The sequence below is a fragment of the Palaemon carinicauda genome, chromosome 28 (genome assembly GCF_036898095.1).
Source record: "Palaemon carinicauda isolate YSFRI2023 chromosome 28, ASM3689809v2, whole genome shotgun sequence".
NCBI lineage: Eukaryota > Metazoa > Arthropoda > Malacostraca > Decapoda > Palaemonidae > Palaemon > Palaemon carinicauda.
Genome location: NC_090752.1, coordinates 56,531,104 through 56,553,268, shown reverse-complemented (window position 1 = coordinate 56,553,268; position 22,165 = coordinate 56,531,104). Strand labels below are relative to the sequence as shown.

Genomic DNA, 22,165 nt, shown 5'->3' with positions numbered 1-22,165 from the left:
CAACTTTGAAATCTAGATGGTTATTTGATTTTTTCTTAAAGTAAAAACTTAAGTCATAGAAACCTCACCTCAAATCAACCCCACTATCTTGTCCTAATGCCAAACGGAGAAGTGACAATGAACCTCGCCAGCTAGCCACAAATCAACCACCATGTTAACCATTTCATTGTAAAAGAGATCCAAATAAATGACTTTGGTTCACATTAAAGGAAAAATATAAATTATCTTCCATATTTGCAATATAAGGATTTTCTATCCTTATAAGGAAACATATCTTGCGGTTCATAATTTTCTGGTTAAATATGGTAACATCAGTTAATTGGAAAATAAACTGTTTTAATAACTGCAAAAAGTGGTCATATTCTGCATTTTTTCAATATTAAACTTACCCGATAATCATGTAGCTGTCAACTCCGTTGCCCGACAGAAATCTAAGGAGGGATACGCCAGCTATCACAATACTAGAAGGGGGTGTACTAACAGCGCCACCTGTGGCCAGGTACTCAAGTACTTCTTGTTGACACCTCCTCAATTATTCCTCTGTCGTGCCTCCGGCTAGACGTTCTGGGATACGCTCATGGTCTTCGAGTTTATTCTCGCTTATTTGGTGATGTATTCTCTTTGATTTACGGCTGTCGCATTACTGGAAACCTTCTGATATTAGCTAGATAGCTTTTATTTAATTCAGTTTAACGGTTAACGAATTTTTGCTTGTTTTTTGGATCTCCCTTTGACTTCTCTTGAAACAAAATGTCTGACATTTCGCAAGCCCCCTCCCATAGACGTTGTAGGTCTTGCAATAGACGTATTCCGAAGGTCTCGGTAGATCCTCACACCGCTTGTTCTGACTGTAGGGACATACCCTGTCAGTTAGAAAATCGATGTGAGGAATGCGCCGGTCTTTCGGAATTGGAATTTGTCCGACTTTTAAAGTATTCTTCTAAGTTAGAGAGAATTAGAGCTAGGAGGAGTTCTTCTCACTCTTCTTTATTTTCCTCATCTCATGATCCTCTTCCTGATCCTACCCCTGTAGTGGCTACCCCCGAACCTACTGTGTGCCCTCCGCCTGATATGTCAGTGGTTTTACGTGCTATTCAGGCTTTAGGCGATAAGGTAGAGTCAGTGGTAAGTGACCATAAGTCTCTGATGGCCGAAGTGAAAGAGTTGAAGGCCAAGAGTGCAGTGGGTGAAGTTAGTGCCAGTGCTGTGACGAGTGCTAGTGTCGGTGCAGTGCCTTGTACTAGTGTTAGTGCCAGTGTGGTGCGTGGGGATTTTTCTGTGCGAGCCAGTCGTTCTCCCAGTCCGGGACCTCTTGCAAGCTCCCAAGCCCAGGGGAGAAGCAATGTCGAAGGGCATAAGGGTTCGGCAGGCCTTGTTAGGCGCACAGAATCATCCTCAGTGGTTGCGGGCGTGTCTACCACAGACCGTCACTCCCACTTGCAGACGATTGAGCCCGTCTTCCGCTCGTCCGCTGATCTTCCCTCGGGGAAGAAACGTTGGTCTCAGGTCTCTAGACCTCTTAAACGCAGAGTCCAACCCTCGAGTGCTCAGCCAGGTTGCAGTCGTTGGCTCAGCTCTGACTCGCCTCAGTCTTCTAGCGATTGTACTCCGCCCAAGAGGAGTAAGGTACAACAGAGCTGCACCGGTGGTGCAACCACTGTTATGGCTTTGCCTCAGTCTGCTACTGTCTCTGCTGATCCCAAGTGGTCTATGCTTCAGTCCATGCAAGCACAGCTTTCGGACCTGATGCGTGAGTGTCGTGCTGAGAGTGCTGCACCTCCTGCACCTGTGGTACACCTATCTCCTGCACCGGTTCAGTCTGTGCTGCACCCGCCTGCACCGGTGGTGCACCAACCTCCTGCACCCCGTTCAGCCTGTGCTGCACCCGCCTGCACCGGTGGTGCACCTACCTCCTGCACCGGTTCAGCCTGTGCTGCACCCGCCTGCACCGGTGGTGCACCAACCTCCTGCACCCGTTCAGTCTTTGCTGCACCCGCCTGTACCGGTGGTGCACCAACCTCCTGCACCGGTTCAGCCTGTGCTGCACCCGCCTGCACTCGCTGCACCCAGTCGCAGCTCCATCTGCCAGGCGTACGATGTTGAACCAGTTTCACCTGTGAGTCAGTCTGCTCAGCTGCTGCACCGAGCTCTACCCGTGCACCCTGATCCTGCTCCTCAGACATCTCTGCTTGCGGGAACTTTACCTTGTTCTGCACAGCCTCGATCTATTCACGCTCCACTTATACCACAGGAACAGGAACTTGCTGCACCTCCTCCTTCCACCTCTGTTGTTGTTCCTGCTCGTTCTGACTCTGCGGTTCAGCATTCGTTTCCGATCCCGTCGCCTCATTCTGGGGTTGAGATTTCGGATGATGAGGAAGCACACCCTTGATCCCTCTTCGGACGTGGACGAATCCAGACCCTCTCCACAGTCTCTTGATTTTCGCAAGGTCTTGGCTCTTCTCAGGGAGGTTTATCCAGACCATTTTGTCTCAGCTATACCCCGCTCTCCACCATCTGAGTTTTCGCTGGGAGTGCAACAAGCTCAGTCTTCCTATACCAAGCTTGTCCTAGCTAGATCCTCCAAGAGGGCTTTTAGGATCTTAGGGGAATGGCTGCAGTCTAAGCAACTTCTTGGCAAGACTTCCTTCTTGTTCCCTCCAACGAAGCTCACTTCGAAAGCGAGCGTTTGGTATGCCACAGGGGAAGCACCAGGCTTGGGAATACCTGCCTCTGCCCAGGCTGACTTCTCAAGTCTGGTAGACTCGCCTCGAAGATCTGCTATGAGACGCTCAAAAGTGTGTTGGACCTTCTCGGACTTGGATCACTTGCTTAAAGGAGTGTTTAGAGCTTTTGAAATGTTTAATTTTCTCGACTGGTGCCTGGGGGCCCTCAGCAAGAAAACCTCCCATACGGACAAAGATTCTGCCATGCTGTTAATGTCCTGTATGGATAAGGCCATCAGAGATGGATCGGGCGAGCTAGCGTCCTTGTTTGTATCAGGGGTTTTGAAGAAAAGGGAACAGCTGTGTTCTTTCCTTTCAGCCAGCATTACCCCTTGCCAACGTTCACAACTTCTGTTTGCTCCTCTTTCGAAGTTTATTTTTCCCGAAGAGCTCATTAAAGATTTGTCGGCTGCTTTGATACAGAAGGACACGCACGATCTTGTAGCTTCTTCGGCTCGTAAGTCTAAGGCTCCCACCTCAGCCCCTAAGACTTACCGCTCCCCAGTGGCTGATACCCCTGCGACTAGATTCATACCGCCCTTTCGTGGTAGAGCCCCCAGCCGAGGAAGCTCCCGTCCAGACTCTTACAGAGGCAAGTCCAGGAAAGGATCCAAGTCATCCAAAGGAAAACACTGACTCTCCGATTCTCCAGACGACAGTAGGAGCCAGACTCAAGACCTTCTGGCGAGCTTGGGAGATGAGAGGTGCAGACGCACAGTCTGTCAGTTGGCTGAGGTTCGGTTACAGGATTCCATTCTTCCTTCAACCACCTCTGACCACTTCGCCCATCAACCTCTCTCCCAACTACAAAGAGGAGGACAAGAGGCTAGCTTTGCACCAGGAGGTGTCGCTTCTTGTGCAGAAGAAGGCTGTGGTTGTAGTCCGGGACCATCAATCCCCGGGCTTCTACAACCGCCTCTTTCTTGTGGCCAAGAAGACAGGAGGTTGGAGACCTGTGCTGGACGTCAGCGCTCTCAACGAGTATGTCACCAAGCTGACGTTCACGATGGAGACAACCAAGACGGTCTTGGCAGCGGTCAGACAGGAGGACTGGATGGTCTCATTGGACTTGAAAGATGCTTATTTTCACGTTCCGATTCATCCAGACTCCCAACCTTTCCTAAGATTCGTTTTCGGAAAGGTCGTCTACCAATTCCAAGCCCTGTGTTTTGGCCTAAGCACAGCTCCTATGGTCTTTACCCTTCTGATGAGGAATGTAGCCAAATTCCTTCACTTGTCAAACATCAGAGCCTCCCTCTACCTAGACGACTGGCTGTTGAGAGCCTCCTCGAGTCGTCGTTGTCTGGAGAATCTTCATTGGACTTTAGACCTTATCAGAGACCTGGGTCTATTAGTCAATTTGGAAAAATCTCAACTCATTCCCTCACAATCCATCGTGTATCTGGGAATGGAAATTCAGAGTCAGAGTTTTCGGGCTTTTCCATCGGCCCCCAGGATAAGCCAAGCCCTAGAGTGCATCATGAGCATGCTGAAGAGGAACAGTTGCTCAGTGAGACAGTGGATGAGTCTCACAGGGACTCTCTCGTCCCTAGCCCTGTTTGTCGAGCTGGGCAGACTCCACCTCCGCCCTCTTCAATTCCACCTTGCAGCTCATTGGGACAAGAGTTCTACCCTGGAAGCAATCTCTATCCCTATCAACCAAGAGATGAAGACCACTCTCCTGTGGTGGAAGCACAACCTCCTTCTCAGAGAGGGTCTATCCTTGGCCATTCAGACCCCCAATCTTCATCTCTTCTCAGATGCATCGGACTCGGGCTGGGGTGCAACCTTGGACGGAAGGGAATGCTCCGGAATGTGGAACGAGGAACAACGTTCTCTCCACATCAACTGCAAGGAACTGCTGGCAGTTCATCTAGCCCTGTTGAACTTCAAGTCCCTCCTGCTAGGCAAAGTGGTGGAGGTGAACTCGGACAACACCACAGCCTTGGCTTACATCTCCAAGCAAGGGGGGACCCATTCGAGGAGCCTTTACGAGATCGCAAGGGACCTCCTCATTTGGTCAAGAAGTCTAAACCTCTCTCTAGTCACGAGGTTCATCCAGGGCAATATGAACGTGTCAGCAGATCGTCTGAGCAGAAGGAATCAGGTCATTCCCACGGAATGGACCCTCCACAAGAGTGTGTGCAACAGACTTTGGACCTTGTGGGGTCTCCTACCATAGATCTGTTTGCCACCTCCATGACCAAGAGACTTCCTCTGTTTTGTTCTCCTGTTCCAGACCCTGCAGCAGTTCATGTGGATGCCTTTCTACTGAACTGGTCCCATCTCGACCTGTACGCATTCCCTCCGTTCAAGATAATCAACAAGGTTCTGCAGAAATTCGTCTCGCACGAAGGGACACGGCTGACGCTGGTTGCTCCCCTTTGGCCTGCAAGAGAATGGTTCACAGAGGTACTACAATGGCTAGTAGACTTCCCCAGGACTCTACCTCTAAGAGTGGACCTTCTACGTCAACCTCACGTAGACAGGTTACATCCAAACCTCCACGCTCTTCAACTGACTGCCTTCAGACTGTCGAAAGATTCGCTAGAGCTCGAGGCTTTTCGAAGGAGGCAGCCAGGGCTATTGCCAGAGCAAGAAGGGTTTCCACTCGTAGGGTCTACCAGTCTAAGTGGGAGGTCTTCCGAAGCTGGTGTAGAGCCAATTCAATATCCTCTACCAATACCTCTGTGACCCAAATAGCTGACTTCCTGCTTCATCTTAGGAATGAGAGATCCCTTTCAGCTCCTACGATTAAGGGATATAGGAGTATGTTGGCCTCAGTTCTCCGCCATAGAGGTTTGGACCTGTCTTCCAACAAGGACCTTCAAGACATTCTTAAGTCTTTTGAGACGTCTAAAGATCGTCGTCTTTCCACTCCAGGCTGGAATTTAGACGTAGTCTTAAGGTTCCTTATGACATCTAGGTTCGAACCTCTCCAGTCAGCTTCATTCAAGGACCTTACCCTCAAGACTCTTTTTCTCGTTTGCCTGGCAACAGCTAAGAGAGTCAGTGAGGTTCATGCCTTCAGCAAGAACATTGGTTTCACGACCGAGTCTGCTACATGTTCTTTCCAGCTTGGATTCCTAGCAAAGAACGAACTTCCTTCACGTCCTTGGCCTAGATCGTTCGAGATACCTAGCCTTTCCAACATGGTAGGTAACGAACTTGAGAGAGTTCTTTGCCCTGTCAGAGCTCTCAAATATTATCTCAAGAGGTCTAAACCTCTCCGAGGACAGTCAGAAGCCTTATGGTGTGCCATCAGGAAACCCTCGAGACCCATGTCCAAGAATGGGCTTTCGTATTATATAAGGCTTCTGATTAGAGAAGCACATTCTCACTTAAAGGAGGAAGACCTTGCATTGCTGAAGGTAAGGACCCACGAAGTAAGAGCCGTAGCTACTTCGATGGCCTTTAATAAAAACCGTTCTCTGCAGAGTGTAATGGATGCAACCTATTGGAGGAGCAAGTCAGTGTTTGCATCATTTTATCTGAAAGATGTCCAGTCTCTTTACGAGAACTGCTACACCCTGGGACCATTCGTAGCAGCGAGTGCAGTAGTAGGTGAGGGCTCAGCCACTACATTCCCTTAATCCCATAACCTTTTTAACTTTTCTCTTGAATTCTTTTTGTTGTTTTTATGGTTGTTACGGTAGGCTAAGAAGCCTTCCGCATCCTTTTGATTTGGCGGGTGGTCAATTCATTCTTGAGAAGCGCCTAGGTTAAAGGTTGTGTAGAGGTCCTTTAGTAGGGGTTGCAACCCTATATACTTTAGCACCTTGGGTTGATTCAGCCTCCAAGAGGAACGCTGCGCTCAGTAAGGAAGACGAACTTAAAAAAGAGGCAGAGTAACGGTTCAATTCGACTTCCTTACCAGGTACTTATTATTTCATTTGTTATTAGAGATAACTGTTATATGAAATTTGGGGATACTTGGCTATCCTTTAATCTTGTTCACTGGTTTTCACCCACCCCCCTGGGTGCGAATCAGCTACATGATTATCGGGTAAGTTTAATATTGAAAAATGTTATTTTCATTAGTAAAATAAATTTTTGAATATACTTACCCGATAATCATGATTTAATTGACCCTCCCTTCCTCCCCATAAAGAACCAGTGGGATCGAGGAATAATTGAGGAGGTGTCAACAAGAAGTACTTGAGTACCTGGCCACAGGTGGCGCTGTTAGTACACCCCCTTCTAGTATTGTGATAGCTGGCGTATCCCTCCTTAGATTTCTGTCGGGCAACGGAGTTGACAGCTACATGATTATCGGGTAAGTATATTCAAAAATTTATTTTACTAATGAAAATAACATATTCCTTGCTGTTGACCATATCAACAAGAATTTTTTTTAATTGCAATGCCAAAATATATATAGAAGCTTAAGTAATGCTTGTGGTTATTGAAGTCATTACCTGATGGCTTTTTTTTTTTTTGTGGAGGGATCTTTTGGTTCCATTTTAGTTTTTCTGTCAAGTTCCACAATTGCGGTATTGAGATATCTGTTGTCTTAGTAACTACATGGTTTAAGGTAACTTGAAATGTAGAGGAGATTCACCATATCCTGTCATGTTTTCCCTGAACACTTGCTATCTCTTATTATTTTTGTTAATGCTGTAGATTGAAAATAAGGAACACAGACTCAAAACTCGTATGTTTCTTTTTTCCATGTTTTAGGATTGTCATGATCTAAACTTTGAACAAAACAGTATTTATATTAATATACATATGATTGTAGTATTTAAATTAAACCCTTTAAAAATACTCTTTTAAAAGTATAGTAGTACTGTATCTGTCCCTCTAAGACTATATCTTGCCAACCTCATATTTATTAATTGTAAGACCAAATTTTTATTCTTCAATTTTTATAACATGAATAAAAATGCACTATATGTACTTAATAATACCATTGTGTTATTGTACATCTTTTCATGTTACCTTTTGTAGGTTGAACAGTTAACCGCAGAGAAACAGTCTCTGAGTGAAAACCTTGACGATACAAAAAGGAAACTAGAGTCAGCCTTGAGTGTCACTCCACCATCTGGAATTAATGAAGAGACAGTTCATGCGGAGAGAGAAAACCTAAACAAGAAAATTTCCACACTAGAAGAGGAAAAACACCAGCTACAGGAACAAAATAACGCCATGGTGAGGAACATGTCCCAGTTGTTTGTCTGTCAGTAGGTGAACATTACAGTATATTGTTTGTGATGTCGAAGAGTAACCAGCAATAAGGATGTCCCTAGCATGCTGTTAATCCCAAGCTCCATTGCACATCTACATTCACCTATTATTTAATCATTTTGGTCTCCTCTTTTTTTTTTTTTTTTTTTTGTCCAATATCTTGGTTCAGTGTTTTTCTATCCTTATAGATCTAATATTTCAGTGGTCTGATTGACTGGCTGGGAATAATAATTGTTGTCTATCTGTATCAAAGATTTTTCTTAGAATTTGTATAGTATTTGAATTCACAGGACTACAGTAGTATTGTTTTTGAAGATACTGTATATACAGCAAAACACGAAGGAACTTGGAATATGTTAATTTGTGATAGAATTGGATACAGGTTGATGCTAATATTAATCGGTAGTTTACCCAAACCACCAAGTTGAAATTCTCAACTATCATAGTTGTAGCCCAAAGTCTCTGTTATTCAAAGTAAATTATTTCATTCAATTAATTGTAACTCTTTAGAAATATGACTGTACTGTATAAATTTAAAATAGGGTAATATATGGCAAAACTACTGTATTTTAATTTCAAAACTTGAAATTCATTGTTGCTTGAAGTTTGGACATTCACATGAAATGTGTTTTAATTAAGTACCCCTCAATCTATGCATACATTGATTAGGTCCTGAAGGTTTCTCATCATATAAATATTCATGCCTTAAACATGTGCGACTAATTTGATAAGCAGGTAAAATTACCACATTCATATCCAGGGGTTGCAAAGGACAGAGTAGGCTGTTCTGACTTTAAAATGTCATCTGCTTAGGTTTTTTATCTGTAGAGGATATAGGAGCTACTCATTTAACCATATTTTCTACTGCTTTATTCGAAATAAAATTATCTATCCTACATAATGAGCCTGCAAGTATAGAGGAACTGGTATTTTCTGTAGAAATTTCCAAGAAACTTTGTTGCTATTTTTTTTGTTAATCAGCTTATTTTTTCAAGAAATTCTAGAGCTAGAATGTATTTTAATAGCAGAGTTTTATCTTTATTGCATATTTGATGCTTGGAAAATAATAATTCCCAGCAGTGAAGGAACTTATGGAGCATGAAATCTTTTTCAATATAATTAGCAAAGAACAAAGAAGCAAATGATGTGTAAGAAGGAAATGTTTTGAGACTTGCAAAACCATCAGGTTAACAGTCATCTCTTCTAGTTATCCATCTTCCCTCTCATTACCCAAGACTACATCAACACCTTCATTTACCAGATTTCTTCTTCAGTGATAGAAAAATGTCTTAATTAGAATAGATAATCTGTTCAATTTATAATTAAAAAGAGGAGAATGCTCCTTATTACTCAGTAAAACAGATCCTGTACTTTTAGAGTTGAATTTTTGTGTAATTCACATGAGCAATGTTAACCATCCTTTGCATTTTGTTACTGCAAATATTCTGATCCCTGGTCAGAGTTGAATGTGTGGCCTTCTCCCCATAATGACCTCATTTTTTACTGGAATACACATTTTAGGATGTTCATTTCACCTTTCTGGTCCCCTGTATCATTTGAGACCTTTCTTATGTAGCTCAACCTCCTTCACATTGAAAACAATTATCCATGAAATTTTCCTATTGATATCAGATGGAGATTATAGATTTCTGAATGATATTGTCCATGAATGAAATGGTGCATGTCGTCACATTTTTTAATCGTAATTTTAGGATTCTGTGACTTCTTGAACCTTTACATACATACATATACCAAAGGCACTTCCCCCAATTTTGGGGGGTAGCCGACATCAACAATGAAACAAAACAAAAAGGGGACCTCTACTCTCTACGTTCCTTCAGCCTAACCAGGGACTCAACCGAGTTCAGCTGGTACTGCTAGGGTGCCACAGCCCAACCTCCCACATTATCCACCACAGATGAAGCTTCATAATGCTGAATCCCCTACTGCTGCTACCTCCGCGGTCATCTAAGGCACCGGAGGAAGCAGCAGGGCCTACCGGAACTGCGTCACAATCGCTCGCCATTCATTCCTATTTCGAGCACGCTCTCTTGCCTCTCTCAAATCTATCCTCCTATCACCCAGAGCTTTCTTCACACCATCCATCCACCCAAACCTTGGCCTTCCTCTTGTACTTCTCCCATCAACTCTTGCATTCATCACCTTCTTTAGCAGACAACCATTTTCCATTCTCTCAACATGGCCAAACCACCTCAACACATTCATATCCACTCTAGCCGCTAACTCATTTCTTACACCCGTTCTCTCCCTCACCACTTCGTTCCTAACCCTATCTACTCGAGATACACCAGCCATACTCCTTAGACACTTCATCTCAAACACATTCAATTTCTGTCTCTCCATCACTTTCATTCCCCACAACTCCGATCCATACATCACAGTTGGTACAATCACTTTCTCATATAGAACTCTCTTTACATTCATGCCCAATCCTCTATTTTTTACTACTCCCTTAACTGCCCCCAACACTTTGCAACCTTCATTCACTCTCTGACGTACATCTGCTTCCACTCCACCATTTGCTGCAACAACAGACCCCAAGTACTTAAACTGATCCACCTCCTCAAGTAACTCTCCATTCAACATGACATTCAACCTTGCACCACCTTCCCTTCTCGCACATCTCATAACCTTACTCTTACCCACATTAACTCTCAACTTCCTTCTCTCACACACCCTTCCAAATTCTGTCACTAGTCGGTCAAGCTTCTCTTCTGTGTCTGCTACCAGTACAGTATCATCCGCAAACAACAACTGATTTACCTCCCATTCATGGTCATTCTCGCCTACCAGTTTTAATCCTCATCCAAGCACTCGAGCATTCACCTCTCTCACCACTTCATCAACATACAAGTTAAACAACCACGGCGACATCACACATCCCTGTCTCAGCCCCACTCTCACCGGAAACCAATCACTCACTTCATTTCCTATTCTAACACATACTTTACTACCTTTGTAGAAACTTTTCACTGCTTGCAACAACCTTCCACCAACTCCATATAACCTCATCACATTCCACATTGCTTCCCTATCAACTCTATCATATGCTTTCTCCAGATCCATAAACGCAACATACACCTCCTTACCTTTTGCTAAATATTTCTCGCATATCTGCCTAACTGTAAAAATCTGATTCATACAACCCCTACCTCTTCTAAAACCACCCTGTACTTCCAAGATTGCATTCTCTGTTTTATCCTTAATCCTATTAATCATTACTCTACCATACACTTTTCCAACTACTGTACACTCAACAAACTAATACCTCTTGAATTACAATACTCATGCACATCTCCCTTACCCTTATATAGTGGTACAATACATGCACAAACCCAATCTACTGGTACCATTGACAACACAAAACACATATTAAACAATCTCACCAACCATTCAAGTACAGTCACACCCCCTTCCTTCAACATCTCAGCTTTCACACCATCCATACCAGATGCTTTTCCTACTCTCGTTTCATCTAGTGCTCTCCTCACTTCCTCTATTGTAATCTCTCTCTCATTCTCATCTCCCATCATTGGCACCTCAACACCTGGAACAGCAATTATATCTGCCTCCCTATTATCCTCAACATTCAGCAAACTTTCAAAATATTCCGCCCACCTTTTCCTTGCCTCCTCTCCTTTTAACAACCTTCCATTTCCATCTTTCACTGTCTCTTCAATTCTTGCGCCAGCCTTCCTTACTCTCTTCACTTCTTTCCAAAACTTCTTCTTATTCTCTTCATATGACTGACCCAATCCCTGACCCCACCTCAGGTCAGCTGCCTTCTTTGCCTCACGTACCTTGCGCTTTACTTCCACATTTTTCTCTCTATATTTTTCATACTTCTCTATACTATTACTCTGCAGCCATTCTTCAAAAGCCCTCTTTTTCTCTTCCACTTTTACCTTCATTCCTTCATTCCACCATTCACTGCCCTTCCTCATGCTGCCTCCAACAACCTTCTTGCCACATACATCACTTGCAATCCCAACAAAATTTTCTTTTGCTAACTTCCACTCCTCTAAATTACCAGTTTCTCTTACTCTCACCTCGTCATATGCCATTTTCAACCTTTCCTGATATTTACTTTTTACCCCCGGTTTTATTAGCTCATCAACCCTCACTAGCTCCCTTTTACATCCACCTACTCTATTCCCCCACTCTTTTGCTACAACTAATTTTCCTTCCACCAAAAAATGATCAGACATACCGTTAGCCATACCCCTAAACACGTGCACGTCTTTCAATCTTCCAAACTTTCTTTTAGTTATCAACCCATAATCCATTAATGCCCTTTCTACTACTCTTCCATTTGCCACTCTTACCCATGTATACTTATTTTTCAATATTAATCTTACCCGATAATCATGTAGCTGTCAACTCTGTTGCCGACAGAAATCTACGGTCGGGATACGCCAGCGATCGCTATACAGGTGGGGGTGAACACCACAGCGCCATCTGTGGTCAGGTACTCCAGTACTTCTTGTCAACACCACCTCAATTTTTCCTCTGTCGTGCCTCCGGCTAGACCTACATGGATACGCTGTTGATTCTGGAGTTATTGCTCACGATTTGGTGATGTATTTGCTCTAGAGTTTAGCTTTCGCTATTCAGGAAGTTTTATCATTAGCTTAGCTAGCTTTTGGAATTAATTTGATTATTTATGGTGACGAAGAGAGTATGAACTCTCTTTTACTTTTAAATGGCCGACCCTTCCCTTAGACGGAAGTGTTGGTGTCGAAGAGAGTATAGACTCTCTTTCTTAATTTTGCTTAACAAAAGTTATAGATTTATTTTATATCTCTCCGCCTTTTATAGGCCTCTTCGATTAACTTCCTTTTATTATAAACTTATTAAAATTAATTTTTCTATTTGTTTATATTCGACCTTTCCTAATAGTAGGCGGTCTTTTCTTGGAACCGAAGTTAATTTACATTGAGCCCTTCATTTCGTTTTTACCTTTTAACATATTATGCTATTTTAATGTTTTTGAAAGAATTTCTTTGATAGTCTCGTACTGTTTTCAAAGTTGAACTAACGTTTTGTTTTGTCTCTGCAGTTGTTGACGTTCAGAACGTTCAACTTGCGCTCTATCGTTACGATAGAGAGAGAGCATTCACGGTGTCACGTTGCAGTAAGAGTAAACCGATTCTAGCGTTTTGTTCATTCTTTCTTAGCTTAAATGGTTTTAATTCTAATAAAGGAACTTTTTATTTGGGAAATCTTTCAGTTTTTTTCCTTTAACAATAATATGTTTTAACGATATATATAATTGGGCTCTTCTCTCAGGTTCTAAGTCAAGAGAGAGAGGGAGAGAGAGATAGAGACGGAGGGAGAGAGAGGAGGATAAACGTTTCGTTCAAGCGGGTAACGTTGTTATCGTTTTTGCTCTTCTCCCTAGTCTCTTTAGGGGAAGAAGGTAAACGTTTCTAGAGTTTTATTCTTGTTCTCAAGCTTTATGCGGTGAGAGATTTTAAACGTAGTTTATTTGATCTAGTGTTTAGTCTCTTTTCCAGCCACTGAATTATTTATCTTTCATTATGTTTTTCTGTTACATTGTAATACTGTTTTCGCAATTACTAACTTTTAATGAAGGATAGAATTGCGTGTTTCAGGTACAAACCACTTAAAGTTTCGAGTTCAGTGAAATAAGTGCAAACAGAAAATCAAAAGTGATAAAGTGATAAGCGCAAAGTGTTACAGTGCTGCGTTCGAGGGTTCGTCTGTTCGTGCCAGTTGTTCGCCTAGTCTGGGACCTCTTACAAGCTCCCAAGCCCAGGGGAGAAGTAATGTCGAAGGACTTATGGGTTCAGCAGGCCTTGATCGACGAACAGACGTTTCCCTCCGTGGTTTCGGGTGTATCTACACACGTTGCCGACGTGATCACCCCACCCACACAAAGACGAGAGAGCCCTTTTATTCCTCGTCTGCGGAAGAGGTTTCTCGCAGAAACCATGGACCAAATCTTGCAGCTTTTAAGTGCAAGTCGGTCCCTTCCGCGCAAGTCCAACTCCTAGGTGGTGCCATTAGCACTGGGTCAGTTCAGACTTGCTGCAGTACGACAACTGCACACCTCCCAGAGAGGCAAGGTGGTATCGCAACAGGCAGTAACTCTGTCTGTTGCCGCACCAGCTGTTTTAGACCCTCAGTCTCAACGGACAGTAGCTCCGTTTGTTGTTGTCTTTCTTAAACTCTAGTGGTCTATGCTGCAGACAATGCAGTCTCAGCTTGCGGTGTTGATGCAGGAGTTTCAGGCAGAGAAGGTTAGCACACCTCCTCCTGCGAGCGCTCCTCCACCTCTGCGCAGTCCATCCTGCCAGACGTATGATGTTGAGGTTCCTCAACCTGCCTCCATGCGTGAGCTGCCATTTTGGGAGTTGCCAGATACCAGCGCTGTGCAGCAACCTCCACTTTCCTTGAGGCAGGAGCCTCTTGCTATGCGGCAACCTCCTCAACACTTGAGGCAGGAGCCTTATGCTTTGCATCCACCATCCTTGAGGCAGCAACCTCAACTCTTGCGGCAGCCACCTCAACTCTTGAGGCAAGAACCTCAACTCTTGAGGCGAGAACCTCAACTCTCGAGGCAAGCACCTCAACTCTTGAGGCAAGAACCTCAACTCTTGCGGCAGCCACCTCAACTCTTGAGGCAAGAACCTCAACTCTTGAGGCAAGAGCCTCAACTCTTGAGGCAAGAACCTCAACTCTTGAGGCAAGAGCCTCAACTCTTGAGGCAAGAACCTCAACTCTTGGGCAAGAACCTCAACTCTTGAGGCAAGAGCCTCAACTCTTGAGGCAAGAACCTCAACTCTTGAGGCAAGAACCTCAACTCTTGAGGCAAGAGCCTCAACTCTTGAGGCAGACGCTACTCTTGAGGCAGGAACCTCATGCTATGAGGCAGCCGCCTCAACGCATGCAGCAACCGCATTCTTCACAGCATGAGCCTCTCTCTGCACAGCTACCTCCTCAACCCTTGAGGCAGACGCAACTCTTGAGGCAGGAACCTCACAGGAGCCTCATGCTATGCGGCATCCTCCTCAAACCATGAGGCAGGAGCCTCATGCTATGCGGCATCCTCCTCAACCCATGAGGTAGGAGCCTCATACTATGCGGCATCCTCCTCAACCCATGAGGCAGGAGTCTCATGCTATGAGGAGCCTCATGCTATGCGGCATCCTCCTCAAACCATGAGGCAGGAGCCTCATGCTATGCGGCAACCGCCTCAACCCATGAGGCAGGAGCCTCATACTATGCGGCATCCTCCTCAACGCATGCGGCATGAGCCTCATCCCTTGCAGCATGAGCCTCATCCCATGCAGCATGAGCCTCATACCATGCAGCATGAGCCTCATCCCATGCAGCATGAGCCTCATCCCATGCAGCATAAGCCGCACGCCATGCAACATGCTCTGCTTACCTTACAGCATGCTCTACATACAGCATGCTCTGCATACAGCATGCTCTGCATACCTTACCGCATGCTCCTCAGTCACACATCTTTGGTTGTTGCCAACTCACTAGACTGTCAAGCAGTTTCATAACGTTGCCTTCTAGTCTGCTGCTTTTGCACCAGTGAAACCCTCACTGAGAGAACTTAGCTTTTCTCGGATATGGTTCCTGTAGATGAGAAAGTGCTATTCTCCCTCCTTCTGATATTCCCTTGAGGACTCTGTCATTTGGAGAGGAGCCTTTAGCTGCTTAGCCTCCTATTGACTTTTATTTAAGCATAACATGCTTCCAGGGAGGGTAATGGTTCCACTTCAGTCGCTAACCCCGTCTGTTACCACTCCTGCTCCCATAGACCTTGAGCTTTGTTGCAAGACATGTAGTCCAAGCTTAGTCCTTGTTAGAGGATTTTTTGTTTACGGAGTCAGTGTGTCACTGGGAAGACGTTCAACAACCAGCAGAAGTGACTTGTTGTGACGCAGTGCGGCAACCTCAGCAACCCGATAAGGAGTTGTCTGTACGACCCAGACAGTCTAGACAGCTTCGGGTTGTAGCGGTACTTCCTCGCTTCCCCATGGTTGACAGTTCACAGACTGTGCAGCAGTCCCATGATCTTGTGTCCGGCTCCGTCAGACGACTAGCTTTTAAGAGCTCCCACAAGTCGTCGCTGTCTGGAGATTCTCAGATGGACTATGGATCTGACCTAGGAACTGGGCCTCCTGGTCAATTTTGAGGAGTCCCAGCTCGTCCCATCCCAGACCATTGTCTACCTGGGTATGGATCTTCAGAGTCAAGCTTTTCGGGCTTTTCCGTCGGCCCCAAGGATCTATTAAGCCCTAGATTGCATCCAGAGCATGCTGAGAAGGAACCGATGCTCAGTCAGGTAGTGGATGAGTCTAACAGGGACACTTTCATCGCTGGCCCTGTTCATCGAGTTAGGGGGACGCCACCTCCGCCCCCTTCAGTATCATCTAGCGGCTCACTGGATAAAGGACATGACGCTAGAGACGATCTCAGTTCCTGTTTCCGAAGAGAGGAGGTCTTCTCTCACGTGGTGAAAGAACAGCTTTCTTCTCAAGGAAGTCTACCTTTGGCTGTTCAGAAACCCGACCGCCGTCTCTTCTCTGACGCTTCAGACACGGGCTGGGGTGCGACTTTGGACGGACAGGAATGCTCGGGAACATGGAATCAGGAGCTAAGGACACTTTACATCTATTGCAAGGAGCTGTTGGCGGTTCATCTGGCCTTGATAAACTTCAAGTCCCTCCAGCTTAACAAGGTGGTGGAGGTGGACTCTGACAACACCACAGCCTTGGCTTACATGTCCAAGCAGGGAGGGACTCATTCGTGGAAGTTGTTCTAGATCGCAAGGGACCGCCTCATCTGGTTAAAAGATCGAAAGCTCACGCTGGTAACGAGGTTCATTCAGGGCGATATGAATGTCATGGCAGATCGCCTTAGCCGGAAGGGTCAGGTCATCCCCACAGAGTGGACCCTTCACAAGAATGTTTGCAGCAGACTTTGGGCCCTGTGGGGTCAGCCAACCATAGATCTGTTCGCTACCTCGATAACCTAGAGACTCCCGTTGTATTGTTCTCCGATTCCAGACCCAGCAGCAGTTCACGTGGATGCTTTTCTGCTGGATTGGTCCCATCTCGACCTGTATGCATTCCCGCCGTTCAAGATTGCCAACAGGGTACTTCAGAAGTTCGCCTCTCGCAAAGGGACACGGCTGACGTTGGTTGGCTCCGCTCTGGCCCGCGAGAGAATGGTTCATAGAGGTACTGCAATGGCTGGTCGACATTCCCAGGACTCTTCTTCTAGGAGTGGACCTTCTACGTCTACCTCACGTAAAGAAGGTACATCCAAACCTCCACGCTCTTCGTCTGACTGCCTTCAGACTTTCGAAAGACACTCAAGAGCTAGGGGCTTTTCGAAGGAGGCAGCCAGAGCGATTGCCAGAGCAAGGAGGACATCCACTCTCAGAGTCTATCAGTCTAAAGGGAAGTCTTCCGAAGCTGGTACAAGGCCAATGCAGTTTCCTCATCCAGTACCACTGTAACCCAGATTGCTGACTTCCTGTTACATCTAAGGAACGTAAGATCCCTTTCAGCTCCTACGATTAAGGGTTACAGAAGTATGTTGGCAGCGGTTTTCCGCCACAGAGGCTTGGATCTTTCCACCAACAAAGACCTACAGGACCTCCTTAGGTCTTTTGAGACCTCAAAGGAACGTCGGTTGTCCACTCCAGGCTGGAATCTAGACGTGGTCCTAAGGTTCCTTATGTCATCGAGATTTGAACCTCTCCAATCAGCCTCTTTTAAGGACCTCACATTAAAAACTCTTTTCCTCGTGTGCTTGACAACAGCTAAAAGAGTAAGTGAGATCCACGCCTTCAGCAGGAACATAGTTTTCACATCTGAAACGGCTACATGTTCCTTGCAGCTCGGTTTTTTGCTAAAACGAGCTTCCTTCACGTCCTTGGCCTAAGTCGTTCGAGATCCCAAACCTGTCCAACTTGGTGGGGGACGAACTGGAGAGAGTACTTTGCCCAGTTAGAGCTCTTAGGTACTATCTAAAAAGGTCATAACCTTTACGAGGACAATCAGTAGCCTTATGGTGTGCTATCAAGAAGCCTTCTCTTCCAAGGTCTAAGAACTCAGTTTCTTACCTATTCAGGCTCCTGATTAGGGAAGCACATTCTCATCTGAAGGAAGAAGACCTTGCTTTGCTGAAGGTAAGGACACATGAAGTGAGAGCTGTGGCTACTTCAGTGGCCCTCAAACAGAACCGTTCTCTGCAGAGTGTTATGGATGCAACCTATTGGAGAAGCAAGTCAGTGTTCGCATCATTCTATCTCAAAGATGTCCAGTCTCTTTACGGGAACTGCTACACCCTGGGACCATTCGTAGCAACGAATGCAGTAGTAGGCGGGGGCTCAGCCACTACATTCCCATAATCCCATAACCTTTTTAACCTTTCTCTTGAATACTTTTTATGGGTTGTACGGTCGGCTAAGAAGCCTTCCACATCCTTGTTGATTTGGCGGGTGGTCAATTTTTTCTTGAGAAGCGCCGAGGTTAAAGGTTGTGATGAGGTCCTTTAGTATGGGTTGCAGCCCTTTATACTTCAGCACCTAAGAGTCGTTCAGCATCCTAAGAGGACCGCTACGCTCAGTAAGGAAGACGTACTTAATAAAGGCAGAGTAATGGTTCAAGTCGTCTTCCTTACCAGGTACTTATTTATTTTGTTATTTTTGAATAACTAATAAAATAAAATACGGGATACTTAGCTTCTTTGTTAACATGTATGCTGGTCTCCACCCACCACCCTGGGTGTGAATCAGCTACATGATTATCGGGTAAGATTAATATTGAAAAATGTTATTTTCATTAGTAAAATAAATTTTTGAATATACTTACCCGATAATCATGATTTAATTGACCCACCCTTCCTCCCCATAGAGAACCAGTGGACCGAGGAAAAAATTGAGGTGGTGTTGACAAGAAGTACTGGAGTACCTGACCACAGATGGCGCTGTGGTGTTCACCCCCACCTGTATAGCGATCGCTGGCGTATCCCGACCGTAGATTTCTGTCGGCAACAGAGTTGACAGCTACATGATTATCGGGTAAGTATATTCAAAAATTTATTTTACTAATGAAAATAACATTTTTATCTTTCTTTTTAAAAAAGCTAGCACTTATTACCATCTCTTGTTCAACACACATATCTACCAGTCTCTCACCACTCTCATTTTCACCTGGTACGCCATACTTCCCAATGACACCTTCTACCTCTCCAGCGCCCACTCTAGCATTTAAGTCACCCATGACAACTACATAATTCCTTCTTCCCAGTCCTTCTACACACCTAGTTAATTCATTCCAGAACTCATTCCGCTCTTCTTCACTTTTCTCACTACCTGGCCCATACGCACTGACTAACGCCTAACATTCCCTACCCAACCTAACCCTTACCCACATTAACCTAGATGATATCTCCTTCCATTCCACTACTTTACCTGTCATCCATTCACTCAGCAATAACGCCACACTCTCTCTCGCTCTTCCCCTTTCAATCCCAGACACTCTATCAGACATTTCACCAAACATCACTTCACCCTTTCCTTTCATCTTTGTCTCACACAAGGCCAATACATCCATCCTTCTACTTCTAAACATACTTCCAATCTCACATCTTTTACTCTCTATCGTACTACATCCACGCACATTCAAACACCCCAAAACTAGAGTGCGGGGAGCAGTCACTCTCCCCCCAGCTCCATCTCTTTGTCGATGTCTCGTAGGATTTTTATACAGGAGAGGGGGTTCCCAGCCCCCCTCGTCCCGTCCCTTTTAGTCGCCTCTTACGACACGCAGGGATAACGTTGGCGCTATTCTAATTTTTATATGCCCCGTGGCCACAGCAAGTTCTTTCTAATTTCAATCTATTTGGCTTATGAGAAATGACTGAAATTATTTCAGTTTAAAGAGTGCCCTAAGTTCTGTATACAGTAGTCAACTTTTTCTTTTATCAAACGGATATGGTATTTTTTGTCAGGAAACGTAAAACCAGTTTGATAACTGCTCAGATAGTTTATCAATACGGAAAAAATTCTATTGTTGAACCTTTTCTAATTTTCCAGACCAGTGATAACAGCCAGCTCTCCAGACTTGTAGACCAGTTGTCTCGTAACGTAGAGGAACTGGAGATGAAGCTGGAACGCACGAAAACAGAAGAGGTTGATACGTCAAGACTTTTGGCAGCCATGCAGAGTGACAAGGTTGCAGCGGCAAGAGCTTTAACTCAGAATAAACAACTTAAAGAACAACTAGAGGAGCTACAAAGTGGTTTTATAATAATGGTACAGTATAGTATACATTTCTTTATTTTCTTACCTGAATGTAATGATTGAGTCTGCAATAAAATTTTGCAATAATTCCATGTTTTATATTCAAATTAAATGTCATAAGAGTATTTTTCTTAACAAAAAAAGAGTGATCATCTGTGCAGTATTAGGTCTATTTTGAGTTGACCAATGATAAGAATATTCTGTTATAAGTGTCTATTGTTGTACTAAACTTGTTGATCATTGATTTTGTTTACACCTTATTCAATTTGTGTATGGTACTTTGTAATACACGTATCATTCATATACTTTTCTTTTGACATTAACTTACTAACATTTTACGTCATATGATTCCAGAGCAATAAAAAGTTAGAACTCACTGAAAAATTGGAAAAGGAATTGCATGTGAAGAAAGGCCTTAATCAGGAGATTGCATCACTGAATGAGGAACTGGCAAATATGGAGTAAGTTTATTCTTTCTCTCACTTTTTATGTACTATTTATAGAGATTTATTTTTAATGAATTGTTACTCTAGCATTGTATGAATATTCTCAAGTAGTGTTAATGAAGTATTGTATAATCTTTACAGTATGGATTTTAAATGTCCCACGTGACATCCGTAGTACCTGTATTTGAAACTTTGTTCATCAACCAGAATGTTTTCTCTTTCTTTGTGATAAATTTGCAAATTTACTTTTGAGAATCACATTAGGTCCAAGTCTTCTTCAATTTCACAAAAAAATTGACTTATTGAGAGTCTTTTAAGATTTTCGGTGATCAATCTATTCTGAAGAAGTGGTTTAATTTTTTTCATTCTACCTAGTTTCAAGTATTTTTCTCCTGTCTGGTCTTCAGCTGCTGATTTTCATCTTAATTTGTTGGACAGGCACTTTCTATTAAATTTCTAATTCCTAATCTAGATATTAATCTCTGACACTCGTTCAATTAGTTCATTAGGCATGTTGCAGAAGATTTATAATTCTGACCATCCTTTGCATTCAGATCTTCCCGGACAGTTCCATCCTATTCGTAATATTAGGCATGCAGTTAATTCTAATAGTCAGGCCTTCATCATGAGGCTCAATTGCACAATACAAAAGAAGTTTTATTCCAGCTGTGACCAAGTTGTGGAATGATCTTCCTAATCGGGTAGTTAAATCAGTAGAACTTCAAATGTTCAAACTTGCAGCAAATGATTTTATGTTGAACAGGCTTACATAATTCTTTTTATAGTTTATAAATGAAATATGTTTTAATGTTGTTAATGTTTTTAAAATATTTTATTTTAATCATTCATTACTTCTTATATCGTTTATTTAGTTCCTTCTTTCCCTTGGGCTTATAGCATCTTGCTTTTCCAACTAGGGTTTTAGCTTAGCTAGTAATAATAATAATAATAATAATGATAAATGTATTTACTGTACCCACTTTCTTTTCCGATATTTTTCATACAAAATATATCTCTCTCTCTCTCTCTCTCTCTCTCTCTCTCTCTCTCTCTCTCTCTCTCTCTCTCTCTCTCTCTCTCTCTCTCTCATATATATACTGTATATTAGGGTAATTATCAATGTCTTTATGATTAGTTCAGTATCAATGTTGTTGTGCAGTTGAGTATTGTACATATTCCTCAAAACTCATTCAGTTAAGATAGGAATCACTGGCATTCAAGTCCAGCTTGATCAAAAGGGTCAATAAATTTTAGTAAAGGTATTTTTTTTTTGGATGGTATGGTGTATAAAAAAGCTGTGAGATACACCTGTTAGGACAGATGATCTCTGCAGGCCAGGTGTTCACTGCCACATGTGTTGAGACATTCCTCTGGACTACTTAGTTTTAGTTGAAATTTTGAATGGTTTTGCCAATGTGCTTTCATAATTATTTTTGTAGATTTATTCATATATAATACAGGTATAGTTATAGTGTCTTCCTGTGATT

General features: G+C 43.7%; 1 protein-coding gene across 1 annotated transcript in view; it reads left to right on the top strand.

Annotated features, from left to right (window-relative positions):
• Positions 1-22,165, top strand: part of LOC137621609 (golgin subfamily A member 2-like) — a 109,286-nt gene that overhangs the window by 60,075 nt on the left and 27,046 nt on the right. The window contains exons 9-11 of the mRNA XM_068352033.1: positions 7,677-7,877; positions 20,026-20,244; positions 20,587-20,693. Of these exons, the coding sequence (XP_068208134.1) occupies positions 7,677-7,877; positions 20,026-20,244; positions 20,587-20,693 (527 nt within the window). The remainder of the gene's footprint in view (positions 1-7,676; positions 7,878-20,025; positions 20,245-20,586; positions 20,694-22,165) is intronic.